The following is a 25,520-nucleotide window of genomic DNA, read 5'->3' as shown; positions in this document are numbered from 1 at the left end:
ACCAATCAACTTGACTTTCCAGCACTCTCCTTACACACTGACCCACACAGTGGGGTGTTGGGGAGAAAGTAAAAGAGTGTCAAATTACAGAGACCTAAGGCTGTCCTAGAATAGCCTTAGGACATTATGGGAGGGAGGAGGTGGTTTGGGAGGTGTGATTGCCCCCCTCCCGTGGTAAATCTGAAGGAAGCTGAAGGAGGGCTAAGATGTGGGATGGTTTCTGCAAATGCCATGGCCTCCTTTCCTATCATTATGTGTTCTTTCCTCATCCCAGAGAGCGGAAAATATTAGGCACCACAGGAGGGCAACAGCCAGAACAAACTGTCTTCCAATTCTTCCAGCCAATAGGGAACTGTGAAATCACTGCACAGACCTCAGGATGAGTACAAGAAATCTGGAATAAATGGAAGTCAAATTTTCCTTGGCATATTTTTGTACTGTCATAGCAATTTTCTTGAGGTAAAAAGCTTTAAAGACGTACTTTTCAGATTTGTTTTGCCTCACAATGATTACCATCTCAGAGTGTCATTGCAATTTCTTACTTTCCTTAACCTAAATCTTCCCTGTTTTCTCTTTTAGGCAAATATCAATATCCCAATGGGAGCCTTTCGGCCAGGAGCTGGGCAACCCCCCAGAAGAAAAGAATGTACTCCAGAAACGGAGGAGGTGAGAAAAACTGAGCTGGCAGAGCTCAGCACCATCTTTCTCCTCCAACATCCTGACTAGAGGAGGGCAGAGGCAAGGCGAGGGCCAGCTTTCCAGGACAAGGAGGGCACCAATGGATGTGGGTCAAGGAGTCATCATGTAGTGCATACATTTCTTTGGTTGTCTTGCTCAATCAGCCACGAAACACACTGACCCTCACTTCCCTCCAGCCAAAAATCTAAGTGCCTGGCCCAGGTACTTCAAGATGCTGAGTTTAGCATCTAGTTTATTGATTGCGTGTGTCTTCTTGTGTGTGTGTGTGTGTGTGTGTGTGTGTGTGTGTGTGTGTGTGTGTGTGTGTGTGTGTGGAGGGGGAACCTCTCAGATGCTCTTGGTTCAGCAACAGTCAGTAGCTTGCTAAGTTTTCACTCTGAAGCTTTTATTCAATCTAGCTGGATGTATGTAGTACAGCTTCCGATAAGTGATAAACCCCAGTGGGAACGCAGGTAATAAGCACGTAAAATTACTTGTGGATTCAAACAAAAAGCCCCAATCTCTGGGTGTTTCCTTTGAAAAGAGGAACTTGCAAAGGAGTCTATCAATTTCTGTATTTTTCCCTCCCTTTCTTTCTTTTCGTTTCCTCCAAATTCAGATACCCAGTCTTCTAAAATGGGGGCTAAAATTCATCATGGGTGCAATAAATATAGTTCTCTGCCCAAATGTTTATATTTTTTCCTCAATTCTGACTTTTCTGATGAAACCTGGAAGGTCTGATTCTAAAAAAAAAGTTAAGGTCTTGGAGCAATAAAGCCACAGGGTATTGCAAACTGTATTTTACCTTTTTTAAAAGGTGAAAAGGCTTTTTAAACTTTTGTAGGTGACCTTTTTGGTATTTGCTAATAAAACTGGTTGTCCTGCATCTAACCTTTTTCTCTCATAAATAATTCCTGATGTGGTCCTCAGTTAGTGGTTCCAGCTTCCTGTAAATAGAAAGATAATTTTTGAAAGGAGGAGATAGAGTATTTGAGTGACATCACCAAGTTCTGGAGTTGCAGTCACTAAGTCACCCTTGACGAATAACAAATTTTCAACATACAAGCTGAAAAGACCTGGCCCTACTCGGCTCTGATGGTACATAATTTCTAGTTCTGCTGCTGCTAACTTGGCCACCCAGGTAGCTCATGATCATGAGCTCTCCCTCTGGGACTTTGGTCAAGTATCTGAGTCTCTGTCTGCAAAATACGATTCTGTCCGTTCCTCAGAGGGTTGCTGTGAGGAAAGAGTCATGTATTCAATAAATGACTGTTCATCGATTGATCGAATTATCCAATTTTTATGAAGGACTCCTGGGCCTATTATTTCACATGTTGTAAGAAAAAAGCACAGGGAGGTAGAAGGGAGGGCAGAAAGGCATTCTTTCTACATCTCCATTCATCTGTAATTAGGTTTTCTTCCTGTGCTTCCTCGTAAGCTGTGTGTCACTGGGTCTGGCAATCAGTTGGAAGGTAGCTTGACTCTCTTTTCACACTAAATTGACTGATGTGACTATTGTTTTGGAGGCTTGCATCCATCTTCCTCTGTGGTAGAGATGGCCCTCGCTTCTTCTCTACAACTGGTACTTTCCTCCACACAAGTGCCCCAGTTAGGAGCTTGGGAAAGCACCCTGCTTGTACTCTTGCCTTGTCCCCAGCCTGATGGTTCCGGCACATTCTAAAATAACTAAGAACTGATACAGCCTGGGTTTTGAAAACTTACTTTATGACCAACCACATAAACAAATGTCAACCAACATTCTTCTCAGGATGGAGGGAGCGAGGTGTCCACAGAGATCCAGAGATCCCAGAAGTGTTTCTTGAATTGAGCTACACCTTTCTTGTGGGGCTCACCGGTCGGGAGGGTGGCGAGGGGTGGTATTCCCTTATTGTGAGAGCTGAAAGGGACTCTCAGGACTTGTGGGGTCTTATGGAGAGGTGGGATCTAATGACTCAAGTTCTGGGCTGGACCTTGGAGTAAGTTTCTCATGGAAGCAATATTGCAAGGGGAGCAGTTAGGCAGCTTGGTTTGGCTACGAGGCCCCAGCCACCTTTGGTTGCATAATTTGAATGGGAAAATGGAATCTGAATTCAAATAACCAGTAGAGCCCCGCTTTTCTATTACTATCCAGTTTAAAACTTCAGAATTGCTTACTTTCTTACATTTGGGATTCATTGCTTAGCTTACCATTAAGATAATCACTGTCTAAAGTCGAGGGCATAACAAACCACTCCTGAACAGAACAGGCCACCTCTATCACAGCCAGGAGCTCCCCCATCTCAAACCCGCCACCATCTCAGACGTGAAGAAGGTGGACCCTAGCAGGAAGCCAGGACAGGCCATCTGACAAGGCCTGTGAGCACTGGCTGAGTCTCCCGCCCACCTATGGTCTCTGTAAGCCCTTGCTCTGCATAAGACAAGGCAGCTGCTTGATTAAAGTGATTTGAAGCGTATTGACAAGCCCCTGCTCTGCCTCCCAAATCTCTCAATTACATCATTATTAAGCCACAAAACAGCACATTGGGATTTTCTGTTAATTATTTCCCTCTCCACCTGATCCCTTCACATGATGCAAATACACTATTTAATTCTAGTCTTGCTACTTCCTAGCTGTGAGGCCGTGGGCAAGTTTCTTAACCCCCCCCTCACCTTGTGCCTCAGTTTCCTCAACTGTAAAATAGGGATAATAATGGTAGCAGATTGAGAATTTTTTAAGTAATTAATTAATTAGTTAATTAATTATTTCTTGGCTGTGTTGGGTCTTCATTGCTGTGCACGGGCTTTCTCTAGTTGCGGTGAGCGGGGGTTACTCTTTGTTGCCGTGCGTGGGCTTCTCATTGTGGTGGCTTCTCTTGTTGCAGAGCACAGGCTCTAGGTGCGCGGGCTTCAGTAGTTGTGGCGCGTGGGCTCAGTAGTTGTGGCTCGCGGGCTCTAGAGCGCAGGCTCAGTAGTTGTGGTGCATGGGCTTAGTTGCTCCACAGCACGTGGGATCTTCCCGGGGCAGGGATCAAACCCGTGTCCCCTGCACTGGCAGGCGGATTCTTAACCACTGCACCACCAGGGAAGTCCCACGGATTGAGAATTGATGTGAGGATTAAATGAGCTAGTAGGTGTAACTTAGAAGAGCTAGCAGTGTGTTTGCTGTTATTATTAAGTCTCCAGTGTATGAGCATAATACACTGTGTGTATAAGCACATCAGGCTGTTGTGTCGTACAGAAGAGAGTTTAGGGGAAAACGAAATAGGGCATCTGGTAGTAAAGAGGGAGATGAAGGTGAGATAGCTGGGAAATGGTTCACCATTTTGCCAAATTTTACAAATACTCTGTCACCCCCCAAGGGGGGCATTTCCCTTTGACAATAGCCATTTCTGAAACTGGGAATGGCGCGGGGCTGATAAGCCTTCTCTCAAGCTTTCTTTATCTAAAACCAAAGAATGTCTTCCATATCCCTTCTCAATTCAAATATCTACTTACAAAAGAAAAGAGAGCATACTTAGCCAAATGGAACCATCTGGCCCCTGCCTGTTCATGCCTTAATGTATTATAATTCTTATGATAACAAATTCACAGAAAAAAATGGAATCTGATTCGCATTCTTTTTTAGAAGATGAGAGAAGATTCAGTTAAGAATATGCACCACCACTAACCCCCTCCTGAGTCAATATCTTAAAACCTAGTTCTTAAATATACCCACTTATAATTTTCCATTATATGTGACCTTACCAAATCAAGTGTTGAAAGTTTTACCTTGATAAATAAAAAACACAGTGCATTGAGGTTTTAATAAATTTAAAGGAAAGTGCCTAATATTAAGTATTTTCATCCTTTAACTGTGTATGTTTGCACAGTAAATCTTTGCACACAGACACATAACTGCACACGCTGGTTTTCTGTGTTAATTGTGCCAGTATAGCACATTTTGATATTAGAAAGATAGTGATTATGACTCACCCAGGAACTTAATAGAAGGAACTGGAAACATTTTTCTCCTTCATACTTCTTTATTAAGATCTACCCACCTAACAACCATGGGAACATTTATAAGCAAGGAAACATTTTTCATTTCACCACTACACATATATATATATATATATATATATATAATTTTTTTTAAAGAGCACTTTATAGCCTTGTTTAAAATTTCTTTCCAAAAGCCCAACAAAGAACATTTTGGAATACCATGTCCTCCAAGTGGATGTTTAACAGTTTTAACTATTGCTTCTAAATCTGCATTTATAAATGATGAATGTGCGTGCATGATGCAAGGAAGCTGAGCCTATGGCTCTATACATTGACCCGCGGAAACATTTTCCAGACATATACAACAGATATTTACAACAGGTACAGTCTACATCGAACTACTGTATCATTTCGTGTGGGTGACATGTTAGCTATTTCATCAGCACTGGGTCAGATTCAAAGAAAATGACTACAGGAAAAACCATGAGCCCCTCAAATAAGCAATTTAAAAACGTTTCTGTAAAGGAAACATCTACCAAATAATTTGTTAAAGTTTGGGAAGCTTGAACATTTTCTGCCCTTTCCCTTTAGGGTTTAGACAATTTGAGAACTAGATATAGGAGCCAGATGGGGGCTAAAGCATGGCATTGGCTTTAATACCCAAGTTACAGGGTTGCCTAGTTAGGCCGGCAACACATATGGGCACAGGGCTTGCACCTGAGAAAAACGTGCAGTTTCTTATTCTTTTTCCCAGAACTGTATTGGTTCACTCAGTTGCTGGCCCAGCAGGTGGAGCTCTGCCAGTCTCATAGGGGGCCTGTTAATTTGGGTCCTCCAAGAAGCAGATCCAAAGGTGGGATTCTATGGGCAAAACATTTATTGGGGAAAACACTTGTAAGGAAAAACGAGAGGGTCCTCAGACCGTGATGCAGGTGAAGGAGAGTGGGACAGAGGGTTGGGCGGAAGCATCTTAGACAACAGTGCTGTTCTAAGGAAAATTCTCGAGCCCAAGTCCCTCCCAGGGGAGTCCCAGGTCTCCCAGGAACGGGCCCGCCTTAGGATCCTATGACACTCATTCATTGGTCACGAGCAGCCGTGGGAAGTGTGACCTCAGCATGGTGATGGGCGGGTTTCAGGGTGAAGCAGCTGGGCCTATCATTCAATTATCCTCCCTGCAGGAAACTGATCCCAGAGGCGTGCTCCTGTGGCTGCCACAGAGATCAAATGTTCCTCCAACACCTTCGTTCCAGGGCCCTGGGGAATATGCCCCCCACTGCTAGTAAATAGGAGGAATGAGCTAACCAGCAACTGTCTGTAGTAATGAATTGAAGTTCTAGGAGCTACACACAGCAACGGATCTTACTGTTTTACAGCCACTGTTAATATGTGTTTGGTGTATGTACATAGAGGCATAGATTTGTCACTATGGCACATTCTCAGGCTTAATCAGCTAAACAACCATCAACAAGTGTGCCTGTGCACTTCTGCACCAGGCATTGGAGGACCCACAGAAAAATGTATAGGATATGGTCCCGCCCTAAAGCCACAACAACAGAAAAACATAAAACAATAGGAAACGTAAAATGCTTTCCAAAGCAGGAGGGGAGAGCTGGGCCTCCTCTGCCACTCCATCCTACCCCACCCATATTCAAAAAGGTTTTGCTGATGTCAGTTTCAGTTTGTTTCTGCTTCCCAGAAATGTCACTGTAATAAAGGCTGGCAGCCACTGCACCCCAAACAAAAGAACGGAAAACTCCTGGACCAAGTCATTGTTAGAGATAGCCGTGCACTAACAGTCTACAAACCTGTGCCTTTCAGGCGTCTTATGATATTATGATACCAAATTAAATTTGATCTTGTAAGATGCTTCTCTTGGAAACACAACACAAATCCTTTTAACTAATGGTAATTTTTATTAGCTATCAGACACTGAACAGTACTCTTGTGTTTTCTAAGTGATGCGGAAATTACTTGTTTTCTTCTTCCAACTTTATTCTTCTATAAACTTCAGGAGATCTTGAAACTCTGAGGGTAACCCAACAGCACAAGAAAAAGTCACTCTGCTAGAATTACTCTCTGACACTATTTTTGCTTTAATTGTTTTCTGCTTCATGTCTATGACCTAGAGAGACCAAATGTCTTTTTCGGTGAGCTAAATCTTTCTCCTTTTTTTCTCTTCAGGGTGCTCCTCCCACTTTGGATGAGGAGAAGAAGTCAATTCCAGGAGCTAAGAAACTTCCAGGACCTGCGGTCAACCTATCAGAGATCCAGAATATTAAAAGTGAACTGAAGTATGTCCCCAAAGCTGAACAGTAGTTGGAAGAAAAAAGGTGAGTGAAAAACTCTTTTCTTTGTCTCAAAAAGACCACTATAAAAATGGTTTATGGAAGCCTTGCACCGAAGGAGTCTGGAATTCCAGAAGTGTTTGCTAAGGATCAGGACCTTCAAGTTAGACCAGTATTTCCGGCGCAAAGTTTTTCTGGTATGTAAAGCCAAGCTTTTAAGCCTACCTTACTCCCAAACCAGTCAGAGGGCCATTGAGGATGTTTGCCTGCCATCCCCTTGCTGGTTACCTTCTTGATTGGGGAAGGGTGGGGGTGGGGTTGGGAGAGGAAAGATGCTTGGGAGGGGGTCCTTGAGGAGCTTTTGATCTTCAGGTACAGGGAGCCCTCCATCATTGCATGCCTCAGTTTCCCTGCCCAGATGCCCCAAACAGCGATGAGCTACTTCTGAGCTGGAGAATCAGAGGGGCAAGGAGCTGAGGAGGTCTGGTGGTAGCCCAGGTGTGGGTAAGGCAGACCAAGAGGGCCTGGTAATGACTCTGTAAATAGAGGAGGGAAAGGTAGGCTCAAAATTGTACCTGCCACCCTTAAAACTGGACAGGTACATGTAAAAGTATGAGATTAGATCACTCCCTAACACCATACACAAAAATAAGCTCAAAATGGATTAAAGACCTAAATGTAAGGCCAGAAACTATCAAACTCTTAGAGGAAAACATAGGCAGAACACTCTATGACATAAATCACAGCAAGATCCTTTTTGACCCACCTCCTAGAGAAATGGAAATAAAAACAAAAATAAACACATGGGACCTAATGAAACTTAAAAGCTTTTGCACAGCCAAGGAAACCATGAACAAGACCAAAAGACACCCCTCAGAATGGGAGAAAATATTTGCAAATGAAGCAACTGACAAAGGATTAATCTCCAAAATTTACAAGCAGCTTATGCAGCTCAATAACAAAAACCCAAACAACCCAATCCAAAAATGGGCAGAAGACCTAAATAGACATTTCTCCAAAGAAGATTTACAGATTGTCAACAAACACACGAAAGAATGCTCAACATCATTAATCATTAGAGAAATGCAAATCAAAACTACCATGAGATATCATCTCACACCAGTCAGAATGGCCATCATCAAAAAATCTAGAAACGATAAATGCTGGAGAGGGTGTGGAGAAAAGGGAACGCCCTTGCACTGCTGGTGGGAATGTGAATTGATACAGTCACTATGGAGAACAGTATGGAGGTTCCTTAAAAGACTACAAATAGAACTACCATATGACCCAGCAATCCCACTTCTGGGCATATACCCTGAGAAAACCAAAATTCAAAAAGAGTCATGCACCAAAATGTTCACTGCAGCTCTATTTACAATAGCCCGGAGATGGAAACAACCTAAGTGTCCATCATCGGATGAATGGATAAAGAAGATGTGGCACATATATACAATGGAATATTACTCAGCCATAAAAAGAAACGAAACTGAGCTATTTGTAATGAGGTGGATAGACCTAGAGTCTGTCATACAGAGTGAAGTAAGTCAGAAAGAGAAAAACAAATACCGTATGCTAACACATATATATGGAATTTAAGAAAAAGAAATGTCATGAAGAACCTAGGGGAAGACAGGAATAAAGACACAGACCTACTGGAGAACGGACCTGAGGATATGGAGAGGGGGAAGGGTGAGCTGTGACAGGGCGAGAGAGAGGCATGGACATATATACACTACCAAACGTAAGGTAGATAGCTAGTGGGAAGCAGCCGCATGGCACAGGTATATCGGCTTGGTGCTTTGTGACCGCCTGGACGGGTGGGATAGGGAGGGTGGGAGGGAGGGAGACGCAAGAGGGAAGAGATATGGGAACATATGTATATGTATAACTGATTCACTTTGCTATAAAGCAGAAACTAACACACCCTTGTAAAGCAATTATAACCCAATAAAGATGTTAAACAAAACAAAACAAACAAAAAAATTGTACCTGCCACCCTTAGAGGCACTGCAAGCAGGGCCTGTGACTTTATTTTCATTGGCTCTGTTCAGTAATGATCCCCTGGTGAGGGCTCAGCCCCACCCTTCACTGCAGACCTGATGCCTGCAGACTGGTGTGGGATTTCTGTCAGTAGTGGACTTGTGGAATTGGCCCAAGTCATGGCTCTTTCTCCTATGAGACCCTGGGAGCTTTACCCAACATTACTGAAGGCCACCACGCACAGTTTATTCCATTTCTTAAGCAGAAGTTTAAGTCTAGAGGAGAGGAATCTATATTGGCAACATAAAACAGGTATTTATCTGGCTGATTGTCCATTCATTTGTTCATTCATCCAGTCATTCATTTATTAAACCAATATTTATTGAGTATCTGCTGTGTACTGAACACTAGATACATATACTGATTACTTATCATGTGACAGATACGGTGTGAGGAGCATTCTACCTATTGTTTGTTAAGTTTCATGATACACTCCCTGTGGGTATTAGGGTGACATCTTCTGACCACGTAGATGGCAAAGGCAAGCACAGCAATGGGGCCCTACAGTGTCTTCTGTAAACATAATGAAGAACAGACGTTCTGTGAGACAATCCCACTCGTGATGGAGTCACGCTTATGCTGACTTACTAAGACATTTGCAAGTAAGTTCTGCCGAAAAGATTTCTTCATAGTGTAGGAGCCAGTTTGAGTTAAAAGAACAGGACAGTATCTAGTGTTTTCAGCACAGTTACATGAACGAAAAAAGGAGTAAGAATAAAACACGGTGGATTCTATGACCATAGCGTGAATCCCAGGAACCTGGATGGGGACAGAGTGACGTGAGCAGGAACTGACCTGAAGCATGGCCACACACACTTGGTATTAATTATGACAGAATGAAGCAAACTGATGACTATCATTATATCAGTCCTGCTTGTGTTGCCAAGCTGAGATGAAATATTCTAATATGCTTGGGACAAAGCTACAGAACTTTCTTGTGAGAAAGCCCGCAGAAGTGAAATGAACTTTTGGGAATATTTATTATCATCACCCAACCAAGGCTGTTCAATTAGACATGTGATTTTTTAAAAAAATTAATTTATTTTTGGCTGTGTTGGGTCTTCGTTGCTGCGCGTGGGCTGTCTCCCGTTGTGGTGAGCGGGGGCTGCTCTTTGTTGCGGTGCGCGGGCTTCTCATTGCAGTGGCTTCTCTTGTTGTGGAGCATGGGGCTCTAGGCGTGCGGGCTTCAATAGTTCTGGCACGAGGGCTCAGTAATTGTGGCTCGCAGGCTCTAGAGCGCAGGCTCAGTAGTTGTGGTGCACGGGCTTAGTTGCTCCACGGCATGTGGGATCTTCCTGGAGCAGGGATCGAACCCATGTCCCCTGCATTGGCAGGCAGATTGTTAACCACTGAGCCACCAGGGAAGTCCTGATACATGAATTTTTAATGCAAATTTTAAAGGGTTTTGCTTTTATTAAATCCTTGTCAACCTAAATTTAACCCCAGTTCCAGTTTCAGAAGAATTTTGTTTGGAAGATCCAAAGGAATGCTGTTTTAAAATTAGTTCAGAGAGGGGATGGACTTCCCTGGTGGTCCAATGCTTAAGACTCCATGCTTCCACTGCAGGGGGTGCGGGTTTGATCCCTGGTTGGGGAACTAAGATACCGCATGCCGTGCAGAGTGGCCAAAAAAATAAAAAAATAAAATAAAATAAGTTCAGAGAGAATCTTGTGGTGTTATTCAGCAGAGAGGCTGATTCCGTAGCCTTGTATCTATGGTTACAGTAATGGGGAACAATACCAACTCCATAAAATAGCAAAAAGGTACTAGAGTATCCAGAAAACATTTTTTGTTACTTCATTTTCTCACAGAAGACTTTAATGATTCTTCTCTCCTGAACAAATTCTAATAATGCAAAACCACTCGGAGAAGCCTATTTGTCCTTATTCTACAGGAATGTGAAAACCTAAGTTGTCCAGGTAATTGATCTGAGTTCCCGATGAGGACAGTCATTGTTTTGACCCAAGGAGTGATCTTTATTTCTTGTAGGAGAGGTAGTGAGCTGGTTTGTTTTTGACTCATCAATTCTTCTCCTGCAAATCTGTCAGATTTTGAGACTTCTGTGGTCATGGTTTATGGTCACAGAGGGAGAACATTTCTTAACGTTGATTGATTCAGCGGAATCATAAACAGTAAATACCCTGGACCAGCCGTCATTTTGCCCCTCACTGGCTGGATTTGACTTTCTCCTTTTGGACCACCACTTCATCACCTGCCCTCACCATGTATTGTTCAATGATTTAATCAAACAGGTCGTTGTTTGAAGACTGAGTGAATAAGTCCATAGTACCAAACTATGAAAACCACAAGACTAAAGGCTCAAAGTCTAGGATATAACTATTACAATATTTTAGACATAAGACAGAGCAGCACCTCCTTCTAGCTAAGATCAGCACATCCTTTTAAGTGGGGTTTCAGATTCTTTTCATGCCCTGTGTCATGGCTAGAATTGTTCATGAAAATAGATAAAAAATACTATAGGACAAGAATCAGAAAGGCCAATGACTAGCCAGTTAGAGATCAGTAATCACGGCTTGTGGCAAAGGAGTTAGGGCCTGGACCTCATCAGGAACCAGAACCAGGCCACACAGAGGCAGCACATACCAAGTCAAGACCAAGAGACACGGGAGAATCCCAAATGGGGCCCTATTCCACGCTGGAACAGGCTGGGGCAGGGAAAGGCAGGTGTTCAGCCCCGTACCTCTCAGGATTCTCCTGGCTGTGGTTTACGGTGGCCAAATGGTGATTTAAGCAAGCCCAGGAGCCAGATAAGAGACAGGACCAGCAGCAATGTCTGAAAACCAAGAACCCTCCCACACTCGCATGCCTGCTTGTTTGCTGCATGATCAGGAATCCCCCGCCCCATGTCCACCGTCAAAAGCCACTGTCAGCTTGTTTGCTTGTAGCTGCAGGGGATGCCACCTCAGACTTCACGGACAGGGGTCTGGGGAACCTGGAGGACTGCTAAGGGCGGGTGTCCAATAGATTCTGTGTCCACTCTCAACGCCCAGATCAGACCACAGGTGCCCAGTAACAAACCTTTGTAACTAGCTTCTGTACCGTAGGCATTTTCTTCATTCCGTGCTATAAGATATATAGATGTCAGACTTGGTCCCTGCTCTCAGGATACTTAGGTCTTGATGGAAAGATAAAAATAAAATACTTCAAAAGATAGGTAACAATTCAAAAACTAGATAGCAGCTCAGTGATTCAAGATACCCCATGCTTGTTTATGACCCACTAACAAGTAGGCAGTAGAGCAAAGCAAGGTTATGACTTACGAGAGGGGGAACTCACAATGATTTGGCATCAGGGACAATTTCAAGGAGGTGGTGGGAATGGAATGGTTTAAACAGAGGCTCAGAGATAACCTCTGGATTTAGGGAATGTCCAGAGCATCATTATTGGGCCACCCTGCTGAGACCAAACAGTTCCTCTAGGGCAATACTTCTTAAACTTTTGGAGCAGAGCAAAGCAAGATTCCACAACCTGCCTACATCATCTCTTCTCTTTTTCCAGCAGTAAAAGAACTCAGTGATAACAAAGAATTAGAGAGGAAAAAAATAAGTATCAAAGTAGCAGCAATGCAGCAGTTATTAGAAGAATGATTAACAAAGATAAACCCTAAGAAGAATTCTACAATTACGTTAATGAACACAAAGATAGCAGCAACTGAAAGCCCTGGGAGTGATGAAGCACTAGAAAGAAATTGTCCTTCTGAAGTGGCAGGAATTACTCCTCTCTGTGTTGGACATTGCAGCATGGCCATGTGTTGTGCAACAGCCAGACTTGATGATTATGTACTAAACCAGGGTTTTAGAAAAATGCAAAATTGTAGTGATTCTTAATAACTCACTTAGTAGCTTTTGGCCATGTATATAACTGAAAGTCTATGGAATGAATCTCCATTTTGTTGTAAGATCTGAGTAAAGCACTCGCATTTTGGAATCAGGAAGTCTTTCGAAGTCACCCAGTGGGCATTGGACCATACTTTGAGAAACACTGCTATAGTGCAATAAGTGAGAGTGAATTGGAATGATCTGTAACTCCTGTACACCCATACGCTGCGCCATGGTCTCAAGTTAGTCTCTATCCCATACCCCACACTGGTCAACCAGCCTTGATTCTAGATTTTGTAGTTTGGAAAAGAACCATTATAATGCCCTGTTGTGGGAGGCATGCCTTCTCCATCCAGCACTTTGCCCCAACTCTGGCATCTTCTGTTTATGCTGTCACAGTCCTTACCAAAGTGATGTATTCATTTGCTTTTTAAATCTTCTTCATGATGCCAGCATATAGCTTCTTAGAGGCTAGGGCACATCTGATACATCTTGAGCACACATGCCTTATTACTGGTACCCTGACCACAGCAAGCCTGGTGTCCCCTAGAAATGTGTTCTTGTAGACTTTCCAAGTCCTTGCATTCTCAGGGAGATTACTACTTAAAAGCAAGACTAGCTTTTCTGTCAAGGACTGACGGTAACATTGTTGACTGCGATCAGTAAAGGGCTCAGAAATTTGACTTTAATTCATTGATTATAACTTTATTCCTCTGGGAAACTGAATAATTAGGGAAAATGTCAAGGTTGGCTCATTTTCCTCAAAAGGGGAGAAAAATATGTAAATCCAGAAGAAAATCATTTAATTTTCAAGAATTCTTTGGATTTATTTTTCAAAGAATGTCTATGTCCAGATAAGACATATTTACCAACCAGTCATCGAGAAAGATGCCATCTCTGATTGAGGAGAACATAAGGTGTTCATTACTCTTAAATGTTAAACATTACGCATCACGATTGTTCTTGCTGATTCAAAGGCTAATTTTGACAGTGTTAGCAGAAGGGCAAATTGATGTACTCAGACCCTTGATGAAGTGTGTTTAGCACCTAACAACAGACCCCCAAAATACATGAAACAAAAACTAACAGAATTGGAGGGAGAAATAGACAATTGAGCAATAATAGCAGGCAACTTCAATACTCCACTTTCAATAATGGATAGAGCAACTAGACAGAAGATCAACAAGAAAACTGTCTCAGTCTCTTTGGGCCAGTATAAAAGAATACCATAGACTGGGTGGTTTATGAACAACAGAAATTCATTTCTCACAGCTCTAGAGGGTGGGAAGTCCAAGATCAAGGCACCAGCAGATTTGGTGTCTGGTGAGAACTTGCTTCCTGGTTCATAGATGGCCATCTTCTCCCTGTGTTCTCACACAGCAGAAGGGGCAAGGAAGCTCTCTGGGGTTTCTTTTATAAGGAACTAATTCCATTCACGAGGGCTGCACCCTCATGACCTTTCACCTCCCAAAGGCCCCACCTCCTAATACCATCACACTGTGGATTAAGTTTCAACATATGAATTTGGGGTGGGGGGACATAGACATTCAGTCTATAGCAGAAATAGAAGACTTGAATAACACTATAAACCAACTGGATATAACTGACATCAGCGGAACACTCCACCCAACAATATCAGAGTACACATTCTTCTCAAGTGCACATATGGCACATTGTCCAGGACTTATTTCATGTTAGGCCACAAAACAAGTCTCAATAAATTTAAAAGGATTGAAATCATGGCAAGTATGTTCTCAGAGTACAATAGAATGAAATTAGAAGTCAAGAACAGAAAGAAGTTTGGGAAATTCACACGTTGTGAAACTTAAACAACACTCGTAAACAACCAATCAGTCGGGCTTCCCTGGTGGCGCAGTGGTTGAGAATCTGCCTGCCAATGCAGGGGACACGGGTTCGAGCCCTGGTCTGGGAAGATCCCACATACCGTGGAGCAACTAGCCCCGTGAGCCATAATTACTGAGCCTGCACGTCTGGAGCCTGTGCTCTGCAACAAGAGAGGCCACGATAGGGAGAGGCCCGCGCACCGCGATGAGGAGTGGCCCCCACTTGCCGCAACTGGAGAAAGCCTCGCACAGAAATGAAGAGCCAACACAGCCATAAATAAATAAATAAATATTTTTTAAAAAAAGGCAAAATTTCTTTAAAAAAAACAACCAATCAGTCAAAGAAGAAATCACAAGGGAAATTAGAAAATACTTTGAGACAAATGAAAATGAAAATACAAGATACTAAACTGTGGCATGCAGCAAAAGCAGTGCTTAGAGGGAAACTAATAGTTGTAAATGCCTATATTAAAAAAGAACAAAGATCTCAAATCAATAACCAACCAATCAAATCAATAACCAACCAATCAAATCAATATTAGCAGCTCCATATTTGGGAACCAGGCCTTTTATCATCTTAGAGTAAGCTTAACCCATATCTACATAAATGGCAAATGATTAAACTGATGCATGAATGGAAATATCAGCCCTTTTAAATGGTAAAATGTAATAAGCTAAAACAACCTATTTATATAAACACTGTAACAACATAATAGAAGCTGGGAAATAAAATGTAATCACCTGTAAGATCACCATTTATCATAATACTCAAGTTGATATCTTCCTTTCCAGTTTTCCCCTTGGGTTTACATATGGAATGCAATACAACTAATTTGCTAACAATATGGGGCTTTAGGTCATGAAGACTTGGTCTCATTACCTTCTACCTTTGCAACTTTGAGCTCTATGTCTCTATTTCGTTTCATAAAAAGCAGAAAATGGTGTCTCCCTCATAGGGTTTAGGATTAGGGAGATGTGAAGGATTAGGGAGAGGTATTTTTAAAAATACATCTAGGCATAGCACCTGGTACAGAATAACTACACATAAATGGGAACTGGTTCTCCTTTTACTTTTTTCCTACAGAGCATCATTCATAGCACATGTATGGTTTTGAATCTTGCTTTTTCCACTTCACATTTTCTCATAAGAATATTTTTCCAGTTTTACTGAGAAATAATTGACATACATCACTGCCTAAGCTTAAGGCATACAGCTGGATGGTTTGATTTACATATACTGTGAAATGATTATAGAAATAGGTTCAGCTAGCATTCATCATCTCATACAGATACAATAAAAAGAAAAGAAAGGAGAAAAAAGAAAAACATTTTTCTCCTTGTGATGAGAACTCTTAGGATCTACTCTCTTAACTTTCCTGTATACCACACAGCAGCGTTAGCTATAGCCACTGTGTTGTGTTGTATGTTACATCCCCAGTACTTCTTTGCCTTGTAACTGGAAGTTTGTACCTTTTGACCACCTTCCTCCAATTCCCCCTCCCCTGCTCTGCCTCTGGTAACCATATATCTGATCTCCTTGTCTATGACTCTGTGTGTGCATTTTAGATTCTACATATAAGTGAGATCGTATAGTATTTGTCTTTCTCTATCATAAGAATTTTTTATGCTGCTTTGTAGCTTTCAGAATTAAGTGATTTATTTTTCATAGTCTTTGACTTATGATTTCATAACCTTTTCCCTCTGCCAGAAGACAGAGGACTGATTTATTGTTTTACACAGAACTAAACTTACCCAACAACTTCTCCAAATGTCTTCTCTGTGGTTTGCTGCAAATTTTTTGTCCTCAATTTTGGAATGTTCCCTGCTTTGACCCAATTACAGAAGCTCTATTCATTTTGTTTGAAGGAAATGGTTTTATGCTGAGATTTTTCACTCTCTAGTGAAGCCACATTTCTTTTGATTTGTGATGCTCTTTTTTTCCCTGCTCCCCACTTGGTTAGGATAAAGATGAGTTTTGCAGTGGTTCTGAACTGCATCAAGGTTTTATTCATTTGTTAACCTGCCTGGCAAAGCTACTGTTCTAGGCCCTGGTTACAGCCTGTGTGGGTGTAAAGTACTCTTGAGGGCGAACGTGAGGAGCCTTTGAGCTGATCATGGCAGTTGCTTTAAGAGCCTCTCAGCAAACACACACAAACACACACAAACACACAGAAGCTACCTGGATGGTTTCTATTAAAACAGAGATCTGGAGGGCCTAGTGTGTGAATTCTCAGTAGGGATGTGAAATTGGTGAGAATAGATCTGAGCCCAGAGAAGCACATCTGCTCCGGCCAGCTCTCTAGAAGGCAGAGGTGACTCAGGACCAAATTTTGTAAAACCTTGTACTCTGGCATGTAGATTTCCACGGGCTAAAGGGCAGTTACCACTGGCGCTTGCCCTGCTCCCAATGCAATGGAACTCATTACCCTAACCCAGTGGTTCTGGGGGCAGAGGGCCATGTCTAGATACAGTTTGAGTTGTCACAACTTGAGGGAAGTATGGACTGCCACTGTCACCTAGTGGGGAGATGTCAGGGATGCTGGTCAATGTCCCACGATGCCCAGGACAGCCCCCACCCCCCACAACAAAGGATTACCCAGTCCTAAATGTTAGTTGTGCTGAGACTAAGTAACGCTGATTGATCAACTTGAAAAGTTGATGTCAGGACCAACTTGCAAACGTTCCTTTCCAAGCAATCAATGCACTGCATTTTACAGAAATCAAAACATTAATAAACAGAGAATAGTAATTAACCGCCTAATATTTATAATCTCTTCACATTAATCAGAGACTTAGGAATCAGCTACTCTTAAATATGATTCTCTTGTCAACTGGTAAACTAAATATATTTATGGTATACGGTACATATTAGGCCTTAAACGCAACTATTTTTGGTAGGTTATTTTTTCACCGCAAAAGTATCAGAAAGCAGTAGGTTATCTCAGCAGCTCATCAAGTCTTTTATTTATTTAATTATTTAATTATTTATTTATTTATGGCTGCGTTGGGTCTTTGTTGCTGTGGGCGGGCTTTCTCTAGTTGCGGTGAGTCGAGGCTACTCTTCGTTGCAGTGCACGGGCTGCTCATTGCGGTGGCTTCTCTTTGCTGTGGAGCACGGGATCTAGGCACAGGGGCTTCAGTAGTTGTGGCACACGGGCTCAGTAGTTGTGGCTCACGGGCTCTAGAATGCAGGATCAGTAGTTGTGGTGCACGGGCTTAGCTGCTCCGTGGCATGTGGCATCTTCCTGGACCAGGGCTTGAACCCGTGTTCCCTGCGTTGGCAGGCGGATTCTTAACCACTGCACCACCAGGGAAGTCTCTCATCAAGTTTTTAAAAATACGAATGTTAAACATAGAGTATTAGTAATCATCAGCACTAACATCAATGTCATCTTTTTTTTTTTTTTTTGCATTATGTGGGCCTCTTACTGTTGTGGCCTCTCCCGTTGTGGAGCCCAGGCTCCGAACGCGCAGGCTCAGTGGCCATGGCTCACGGGCCCAGCCGCTCTGCGGCATGTGGGATCCTCCCAGACCAGGGCACGAACCCGTGTCCCCTGCATCGGCAGGCGGACTCTCAACCACTGTGCCACCAGGGAAGCCCCTAATGTCATCATTTTTATTGTCATTGTTAGCATTTGTTACATGTTCGTGATATAACTGACACTGTGTCTTGCACTTAACATACATTATTTCATTAACTTCTCATGCTGACTGCATGGAGTATATACTGTGATGCCCATTTCATTTATGGGGAAAAGAAGGCTGAGAGAGTTTGTGTAACTTGACCAAAGTCATCCAGCTTTTAAGTCACAGAGGTGAGATGCCAACTGTCATCTGTCGCACTCCACAGCCAGTCCTTTTAATCACTAGCACCCACTGCATTCTTTAAAAATGTTATTTAACTGTAGTCTTCTGAGCTTTTCCAATATATCACTGTGTTAGGTCACAGTAAAAACAAACAAAGGCTTAAAGAGGCTGCAGAAACTGTCACCTCCACAAAGAGGTGACACCACAACTCTGACATGTTGGTTTATTTACGTGTTCATTCGTTTGCTCATTCAATTATCCAATTCATGCATTCATTCAGTCAGTCATTCAACAAGTATTTAGTGAGCATAAAGCATGCACCAGGCGCCGAGGTTGTCAGCTTTGGGGATTCAAATACACATCAGGGAGTCTAGCCAGGGTCAGGTGAATGGGCAGAATATTGCCTGGAAGCACAAATAATTTGCTCTCTTTAAGGGTCTTGGAAAAACAGAGGGTTCATTAACGTCTGTAAATATCAGAGAAAGCATGAGAGAGACACTGAGAGAAAGGCCAAGGCAGCGAAGGAAAGGAAGGAAAGGAGGGGAAGAGGAAGGAGAGGGGATGGAACAGCAGCAGTGGTGGCTGCGCCTGGGATGACGTGGCCCTGGCCCAGTGCTGACAAAACTGCAGCAGAGGAAGGCCAGGCCTCTGCAAAGCCCTGCTTTGCTCCTGGGCTGAGCGAGGGCTTGGCAGGCGTCTCTGTGTCATCAAGAGGCAGCCGTCTCCTACCCATGAAGCCTTTTCTTTCATGCCTTCTCATGCTGTGCGCAGCCCACGTAGAAAACTGGGGAAGTCAATTCCAGGCTGTCTAATCAGGCTTGGCTGCATCGTGACAACGCTGCTCGTTTTAACTCCCCCCGCACGTTGTGGCATTTGAGAAGGAGAAAGAGTCACGAGGGGGAAATCGAGACTTGCACATTTAACTTGTACTCCCTCGCCACGGCTCCCTGCCCGGGGACTGATCATTCCACACCCTCCGGTTTAGGGCTTTACGCAGATGGCGAGGTGGTGGCTGCTTTAATCCCAGGCAGGGACAGTCAATTGGCTTCTCACTGAGGGACAATTTCTTTTAAGCAGCGGACAGACTGGAGTCGTTTTTGACCAGGCGGGTGGCACAAAGACTGCTCAGAACCATTCATCTTGACTGCTGGAAAAACAGCAGAAACCAAGCCTGTCTTACCACCCAGAAGTCACAGGATGCCTTCTAGAAAGGACAGTGACACTTCCTTCCGTGACGTGTCACACGCGCAGCCGAATCCTTAGCACGTCATACACATTTTTCTGCCTAGCTCTTGCCTGACGCCCAATTTTAGATACAAATGATAGGAACCATGGCCGCTCTTTAGTTCCAGAAGCAGCAGTTCCTGAAAACTTACCAAACGGGGTTATTAAATTCTGAGTGTTCAAACATCCATTTATTCAAACTCAATTTTAATTTCCTAATCATTTTGTACTTGGGCTACCTGGAATTTACTTTGGCCGAATTAACCTTTTTCTCCATAAAACAAGTTAACAGCATGAACTGAGGTTGAACAGAAAGGGTTAAAGTACTGGAATGAATTCACTCCTTTAGTAAGTGAACATCTGGCACCTACTCCATGCCAGGCACTATCACACTAACGGTAGGCAATACAAGACAATGTCCCCCGAGGGACTCCCAGTCTAGTTGGGTGTGAATGTGAGAGGGGACCTTAGCACATAACAGCTGCAGCAGGAAGGAAGAAACATGTCATGGCCTTTGAATACAAGTGACAGAGATTCTAGACAGGGTGTTGCAAAACAAATATTCTACTGAAAGAAGGTTGAAGAGCACACACTTTAGAGGTGATGCAGGCGTAGGTTCATGCCCTGGTTTTGTTATTCTCTTGGTCTGTGATTTGGCTTAGCACTCCGTTTCTTTTTCTGAAAAATGAGAGAAATGCCTACCTCACGGGGGCAATTTCGCTCCCCGTCCTAAGGGACATTGAGCAATGTTTGGAGACATTTTTGGTTGTCACAACGCAGGGTGGGTACTATTGGCATCTAGTGGGTAGAGGCCAGGGATGCCACCAAACATGACACAACGTGCAGGACAGCCCCCCACAAGAAATGTCAGGAGTGTCAAGGGTGAGAAACACTGAGTTCACATACATGGTGTGTACAAAGTCCCCAGTGCAGTGGGAGCTATTATTATTACTAACGATAGCATGTTACCAACTTAATTTAAGACACTGAGCACTGGACGCGCTGGATGTAGTCGGACAGACTTGCGCTCTACTTCCGGCTATGTCACGTAGTAAGTCTGTGACCTTGGGCAAGTTCCTGACCATTCTGAGCCACGTCTATAAACAGAAATGATAATCCCGATCTTCAGAGGCAACCATAAAGACAGTGAGTTGACTCAGATGGGGCACCTGGCACAAAGTGGCATCCAGAAACTGTCCTTCCCTTTGTTGTCCCCACAACTTGCTCATGCCCTCTGCTCTCAGCCCCTTTCTTCCAAGGCCAAGTGTTGGTTGGTTGGTTTTTAAATGAAATACTCTCTGAAGAGTGGCTCTGCATATTTCCCCAAGGAGTATGAAAAAGCTCACTGAAAAAGAAAACTCATTAATTGTTTGTGACTAATCTGAGCTCGCTGAGACCCTTGTAAGTACCTGGGAGGACCCCTCCTTGAAGTATTCCTGAGATGATTTCTAATCTGCAGGTACCATCTTTCTCCGGGAGGAGGCACTGCAGTCCCATTTTTCAAAACCTGCAGCAGCTCCTATTTCCAAAGCCAGCAAAATGACAAGCATTTCACTTCAGCACTTTCATTTGATTTTGGAGACTTCAAGGGATCTCTACCCCCTCCCCAGCCACTTTTAACTACCAAATATGTCCAGTTTGCAATTTCTGATCTTTCTCTGAAGAGAATCAGTTAAAGAAATATTTAAAGAGTCAAGCTGCCATTCTCTTACTATCAAGGAAAAGTAAAACAATGCATTTCAGACACCATTTTACTGAGCATTTTGAACGGGCCTGATGGCCAAAAAAAGAGGCATCTCATCTTTTTAGTAATCTTTTGTACACAGACTGTGTACTATTGAAGTCTGGTCCGGAAACTAAAACAAGATCCATGTCGATCTAAACATCCAGAAGTGCCTTTGTGTCTGCTCCACGACATCCTGTCCTGGCTTATCCCCATTCACATCCAACCTCCCCATCTTATTATTCTCCAGGAGCGTTTTCTCCCTCTTTCTGATGTTACTTAATTTGACAATTAAGTCATGTCTACTTTGTAATAAGAGTGAAACAGGTAGGCAGTCAGTAATAAATACAGGTGCCGCATAACATGGCAGCTTGGAGACTGTGAAATGACCACCTTAGGGGAAGCCATGAACTTGGCAATGAGGAAACAGAGGCTTATTTAGAGTTTTATGGCAAGTTTTAAATCCCATCTTTTAACTAGAACCTACTTGTAGTAATAATATTAACAAGCCCTTGCCCTTTTTTAAGAATTCCACCATACTTCTGTGTTCATTCTCTTTCAAGGCTCACAACAGTTCTATGAGACAGGTAGGGCAGGAATCGAATTTGCAGTTCATTCTTATGTGACTTCCAGCTTCACCCAGGGTGGAAGATTGTGGGATGTATCGTCATGTCCCTCAAGAGGAAGTTTGTTCTAAGACTAATTATTAAGTCTAGTCAAGTCCATCTGTAGAAAATGAGTGTGATCCCTTTTAATCAGAAAAGTAGGACCACCAATGCAGTGTGCAGCAGGTGCCAAGGAGGGGTTAGTTACAAACTGTGCTGTGGTCCAGGACAGGTAATGGCTCTGCTTACACCCAGAGGGACTTCTTTCACTGACAGAGAAAGAGAGCTAGGATTAAGCTACCCACTTAGATCTATACATACATTTCAAAGGAAAGGTACTATCTCAATTTCCATTTCTATTTACTGTTTTCTTGCTGCCTAATTAAAAAAACATACTGTATCATTTATATACACACACACACATTTGATCATGAAATTTGAAAATCTGGTTGAAATGTCTTAATTTCAGAAAGACCAGGTGGCAAACCAATGGGCCTGGGGAAAACTTCACTCTAAGATAGCCCCAAATCATCACCCTAAAGGTCAACTCTTCTGGAAAGCTCTCCATTGTCAGCAACAGCCAAGAAATGGCATCCCAGATTCCCTGCAGAATTATACATGAAGTTTACTTCTGGTTATCTGTCAGGGGAGAGACAACCTGGGAGCCAGTCTGAGCCAAATCCAATCCAATTATGGGCCAATTATAGACCTGCTTCCACAGCCAGGAGCAGGCTACACCACCGAGCTGCTCTTAGAGCCCCTGGCTGGCAGGGAATCCCAGTGCATGGGAAGAGCACGTGGCCCAGATAAGACAAAACAGCTGATAATGCTCAGAGACCAGAACAGATGGCAAATGCAGCTGCATTAGAATGACCCCGAACCTCCCCACCATCTCACTGCCATCCCTTCATAATTGACTGCAGACTCTGTTTTCTCCTGGCGGGCACCCTTTCTCACTAGGTGATCAAATTATGAAATGCCAAGAGGTGATGGGCAGGGCTTCGCTCCTGTACTCAGGGTCAACCTGCTGCAATCCTACAGTCCTGGCCATGGTGCTAAACAGAAATGTGGTGCCTGGATACCCACCATCACTGCTGAAAACCTCACTGAACATGTAGGAGTTAAAATGCCAAGAAACTTGAGTTAGAAATTTGCGTTAGGTAAAAATAAAGCACTATTAAAAATCACAACTTTGCGAATTTTGGCTGGCACTTCCAACCGACCGAGATCATTTCAGGTCCACATTCCAGCATCCAACAGTGTAGTTACCCCTCCAGGCTGGCTTTGCACCTCTGATCTGTTAATTTGAGAAGCAAGCTCGTCCCTGTATTTAACTGAGGTCTTGAGGAGAGTGGGGACAAGGCAGCACCAAGGACAGCATCCTGTGGGCTGTGGCAATGGAAACTCTTTGGATTGGCCTAGAGTAGTGGTTCTCAAACTTTCTCATACATCAGCATCATCTGGAGGGCTTCCTGAGACTTAGATTGCTGGGCCTCACCTCCAGTTTCTGATTCAGTAGGTCTGGGGTGGGCCCGAGAATATGCATTTCTGACAAGTTCCCATGGACTGTTGCTGCTGGTTTAGGGGCCCCACTTTTAGAACCACTGACCTAGAGCCATCAGTCTAGATTGTTTAGGTCTGGACATTCCAAATCCCCTAACTATCCCATTATCTGGTCCACGGTTTTACAGCTAGTATCCAAAGGTATAGTGAGCAACTAGGCCAAATTTTCTTGCTGAAATTCAGATACATAATGCATCAATGAAGCAACAATCATTAGTGCTTATAATAGTGCTTCCAAGGGTCAGGCACTGTCCCAAGCACTTTACCTTGTAATTCTTAAATGAGTTAGTATACATAAGAGCTCCATTTTACAGGTGAGAAAACTGAGGCACAGAGAAGCTACATGACCTCCCCAAGGTGGCAGAGCTAGACGGTGGGGCAGCCAGAATTCAAATCCAGGCTGTCTGCCTCTGAACCATTGCCCCAGACTGATTCTCCATGTGGCAGATAAAGTTCCATGGGGGTGAAATGTACTGTGTAAATTATGAGGGACAATCCTAATAATAATGCATGAGGAATGCTAGTGTCATCAACTTACCTACCAGTCACTTAATCTCACTGATACAATATTAATTTCTGTAACTGTTAAGTTCTAACACTGCTACAGTCCAAGGGTTGGCAAACCAGGGCCCAGGGGCCAAATGTACCCCACAACCTGGTTTTCTTTTTAAACTTTTTATTGAGATAATTTTAGATTCACATGCAATTGTAAGAAATAATACAGAGACCTCTGGATGCAGCGGTTGGGAAGAAAGAAGAGGAGTCACTTTGCCAATCTCTGTAGAAATATTTCTAAGGAAGGCCTTTCCAAGTTTCAAATATATGCAGAGACCAAAACGCCAGGTTTGATCATCTTCATTCAAGCATACTGTTATGGATGTCCAGGTAGTGGAAATAAAACACAGAAGACATTCTAAATTTGAACATCTTTCAAGTCCAATACAAGACAGGACCAGGATCCCAGCTACCTGGCTGATTGATAGGCAGTTGTATAGCTTTTCTCAAATATTATGGTGTAAGAACTGAAGCCAGTTTCTGAACACCTGAGTTGTCCAGCCTTGGGCTTTGGGTGAGTATCACTTATTTTTATTCTAGTTATCTTAGTCCTGGAATCAGGCAGCAGCAAGTTGTTGGGTACAGTTAGACCATCCACAGTGCTGACTGCACACCAGGATCACCTGGACTTGCCCAAGCCCCACCCCGACCCATAATTCCTTGAGGGAGGGGTATGTTTCACAAGACCTCTGGGTGAGTCTAATGTGCAACTCAGGTCAGAAGGACTGAGTTAGAGAATGTTTCTCAGATCCTCCACGGACAAACCAAACTGAAATCTTTCTTGTTTGGAAAAGTATTTCTTCGGTTGAATGTCAAGGTGGCTGGGATGAAAGTCTCTAACTATGGAAAAAAGCCACACGCTCTTGGAAAGCCATGCAGCATATATGTACATTTATTCAGAGGGTGATCCAGTGGTGAGCCACAGCCTCTGTTTGGGACAGGACATGGGGAAGAGATACTAAGTTATCCAGACTGCCACATGAGTCCAAAAAATAGCTTAGAAGGGCTTAGAAGGGGCTGAAGACACGCTGGTTCCCCCTAGTGAGTGTGCTGTGCCTTGTTAGTGTCGTGATGTGTGTCTATCCCAAGATACGTAGAGACATATTCTCACAGGTCAGGGCACCACCACTGCCACTTAGTCTAACCAAGGTCCAGGCCCATGCAGAGGTCCTCTCTATACCCCCTGCTTTACAGATATGTCCCCCGCCCTGGAGAGTCACTTGAGTTTAACCATGAAATCAGCAACTTTTAACCCCTATCCCAATTCATCTCACACTAAAAAATGCTAGGGGTGTTGTTCCCTCCAAATAATCCCAGTTGCACCCTTTGGAGTGACTCATTAAGAACAGAGCCCCGGTAAGTCCCCATTCCACTGAAGTTTCTTTTAACAAGTTCAG

The 25,520-nt window shown here is 43.3% G+C and overlaps 1 protein-coding gene across 3 annotated transcripts in view; it reads left to right on the top strand.

The window, feature by feature from the left end:
* The window catches only part of SMPX (small muscle protein X-linked), a 54,409-nt gene that overhangs the window by 15,174 nt on the left and 13,715 nt on the right, over window positions 1-25,520 (top strand). For all 3 annotated transcript variants that reach the window (XM_082680779.1, XM_082680780.1, XM_082680781.1), the window contains exons 3-4: window positions 580-666; window positions 6,820-6,968. In XM_082680779.1, coding sequence (XP_082536905.1) covers window positions 580-666; window positions 6,820-6,954 — 222 coding nt within the window. In that variant the 3' untranslated portion in view covers window positions 6,955-6,968. The remainder of the gene's footprint in view (window positions 1-579; window positions 667-6,819; window positions 6,969-25,520) is intronic.

Source organism: Grampus griseus, assembly GCF_964374135.1.
Source record: "Grampus griseus genome assembly, chromosome: X".
NCBI lineage: Eukaryota > Metazoa > Chordata > Mammalia > Artiodactyla > Delphinidae > Grampus > Grampus griseus.
This window is presented reverse-complemented; position numbering and strand designations above follow the sequence as displayed.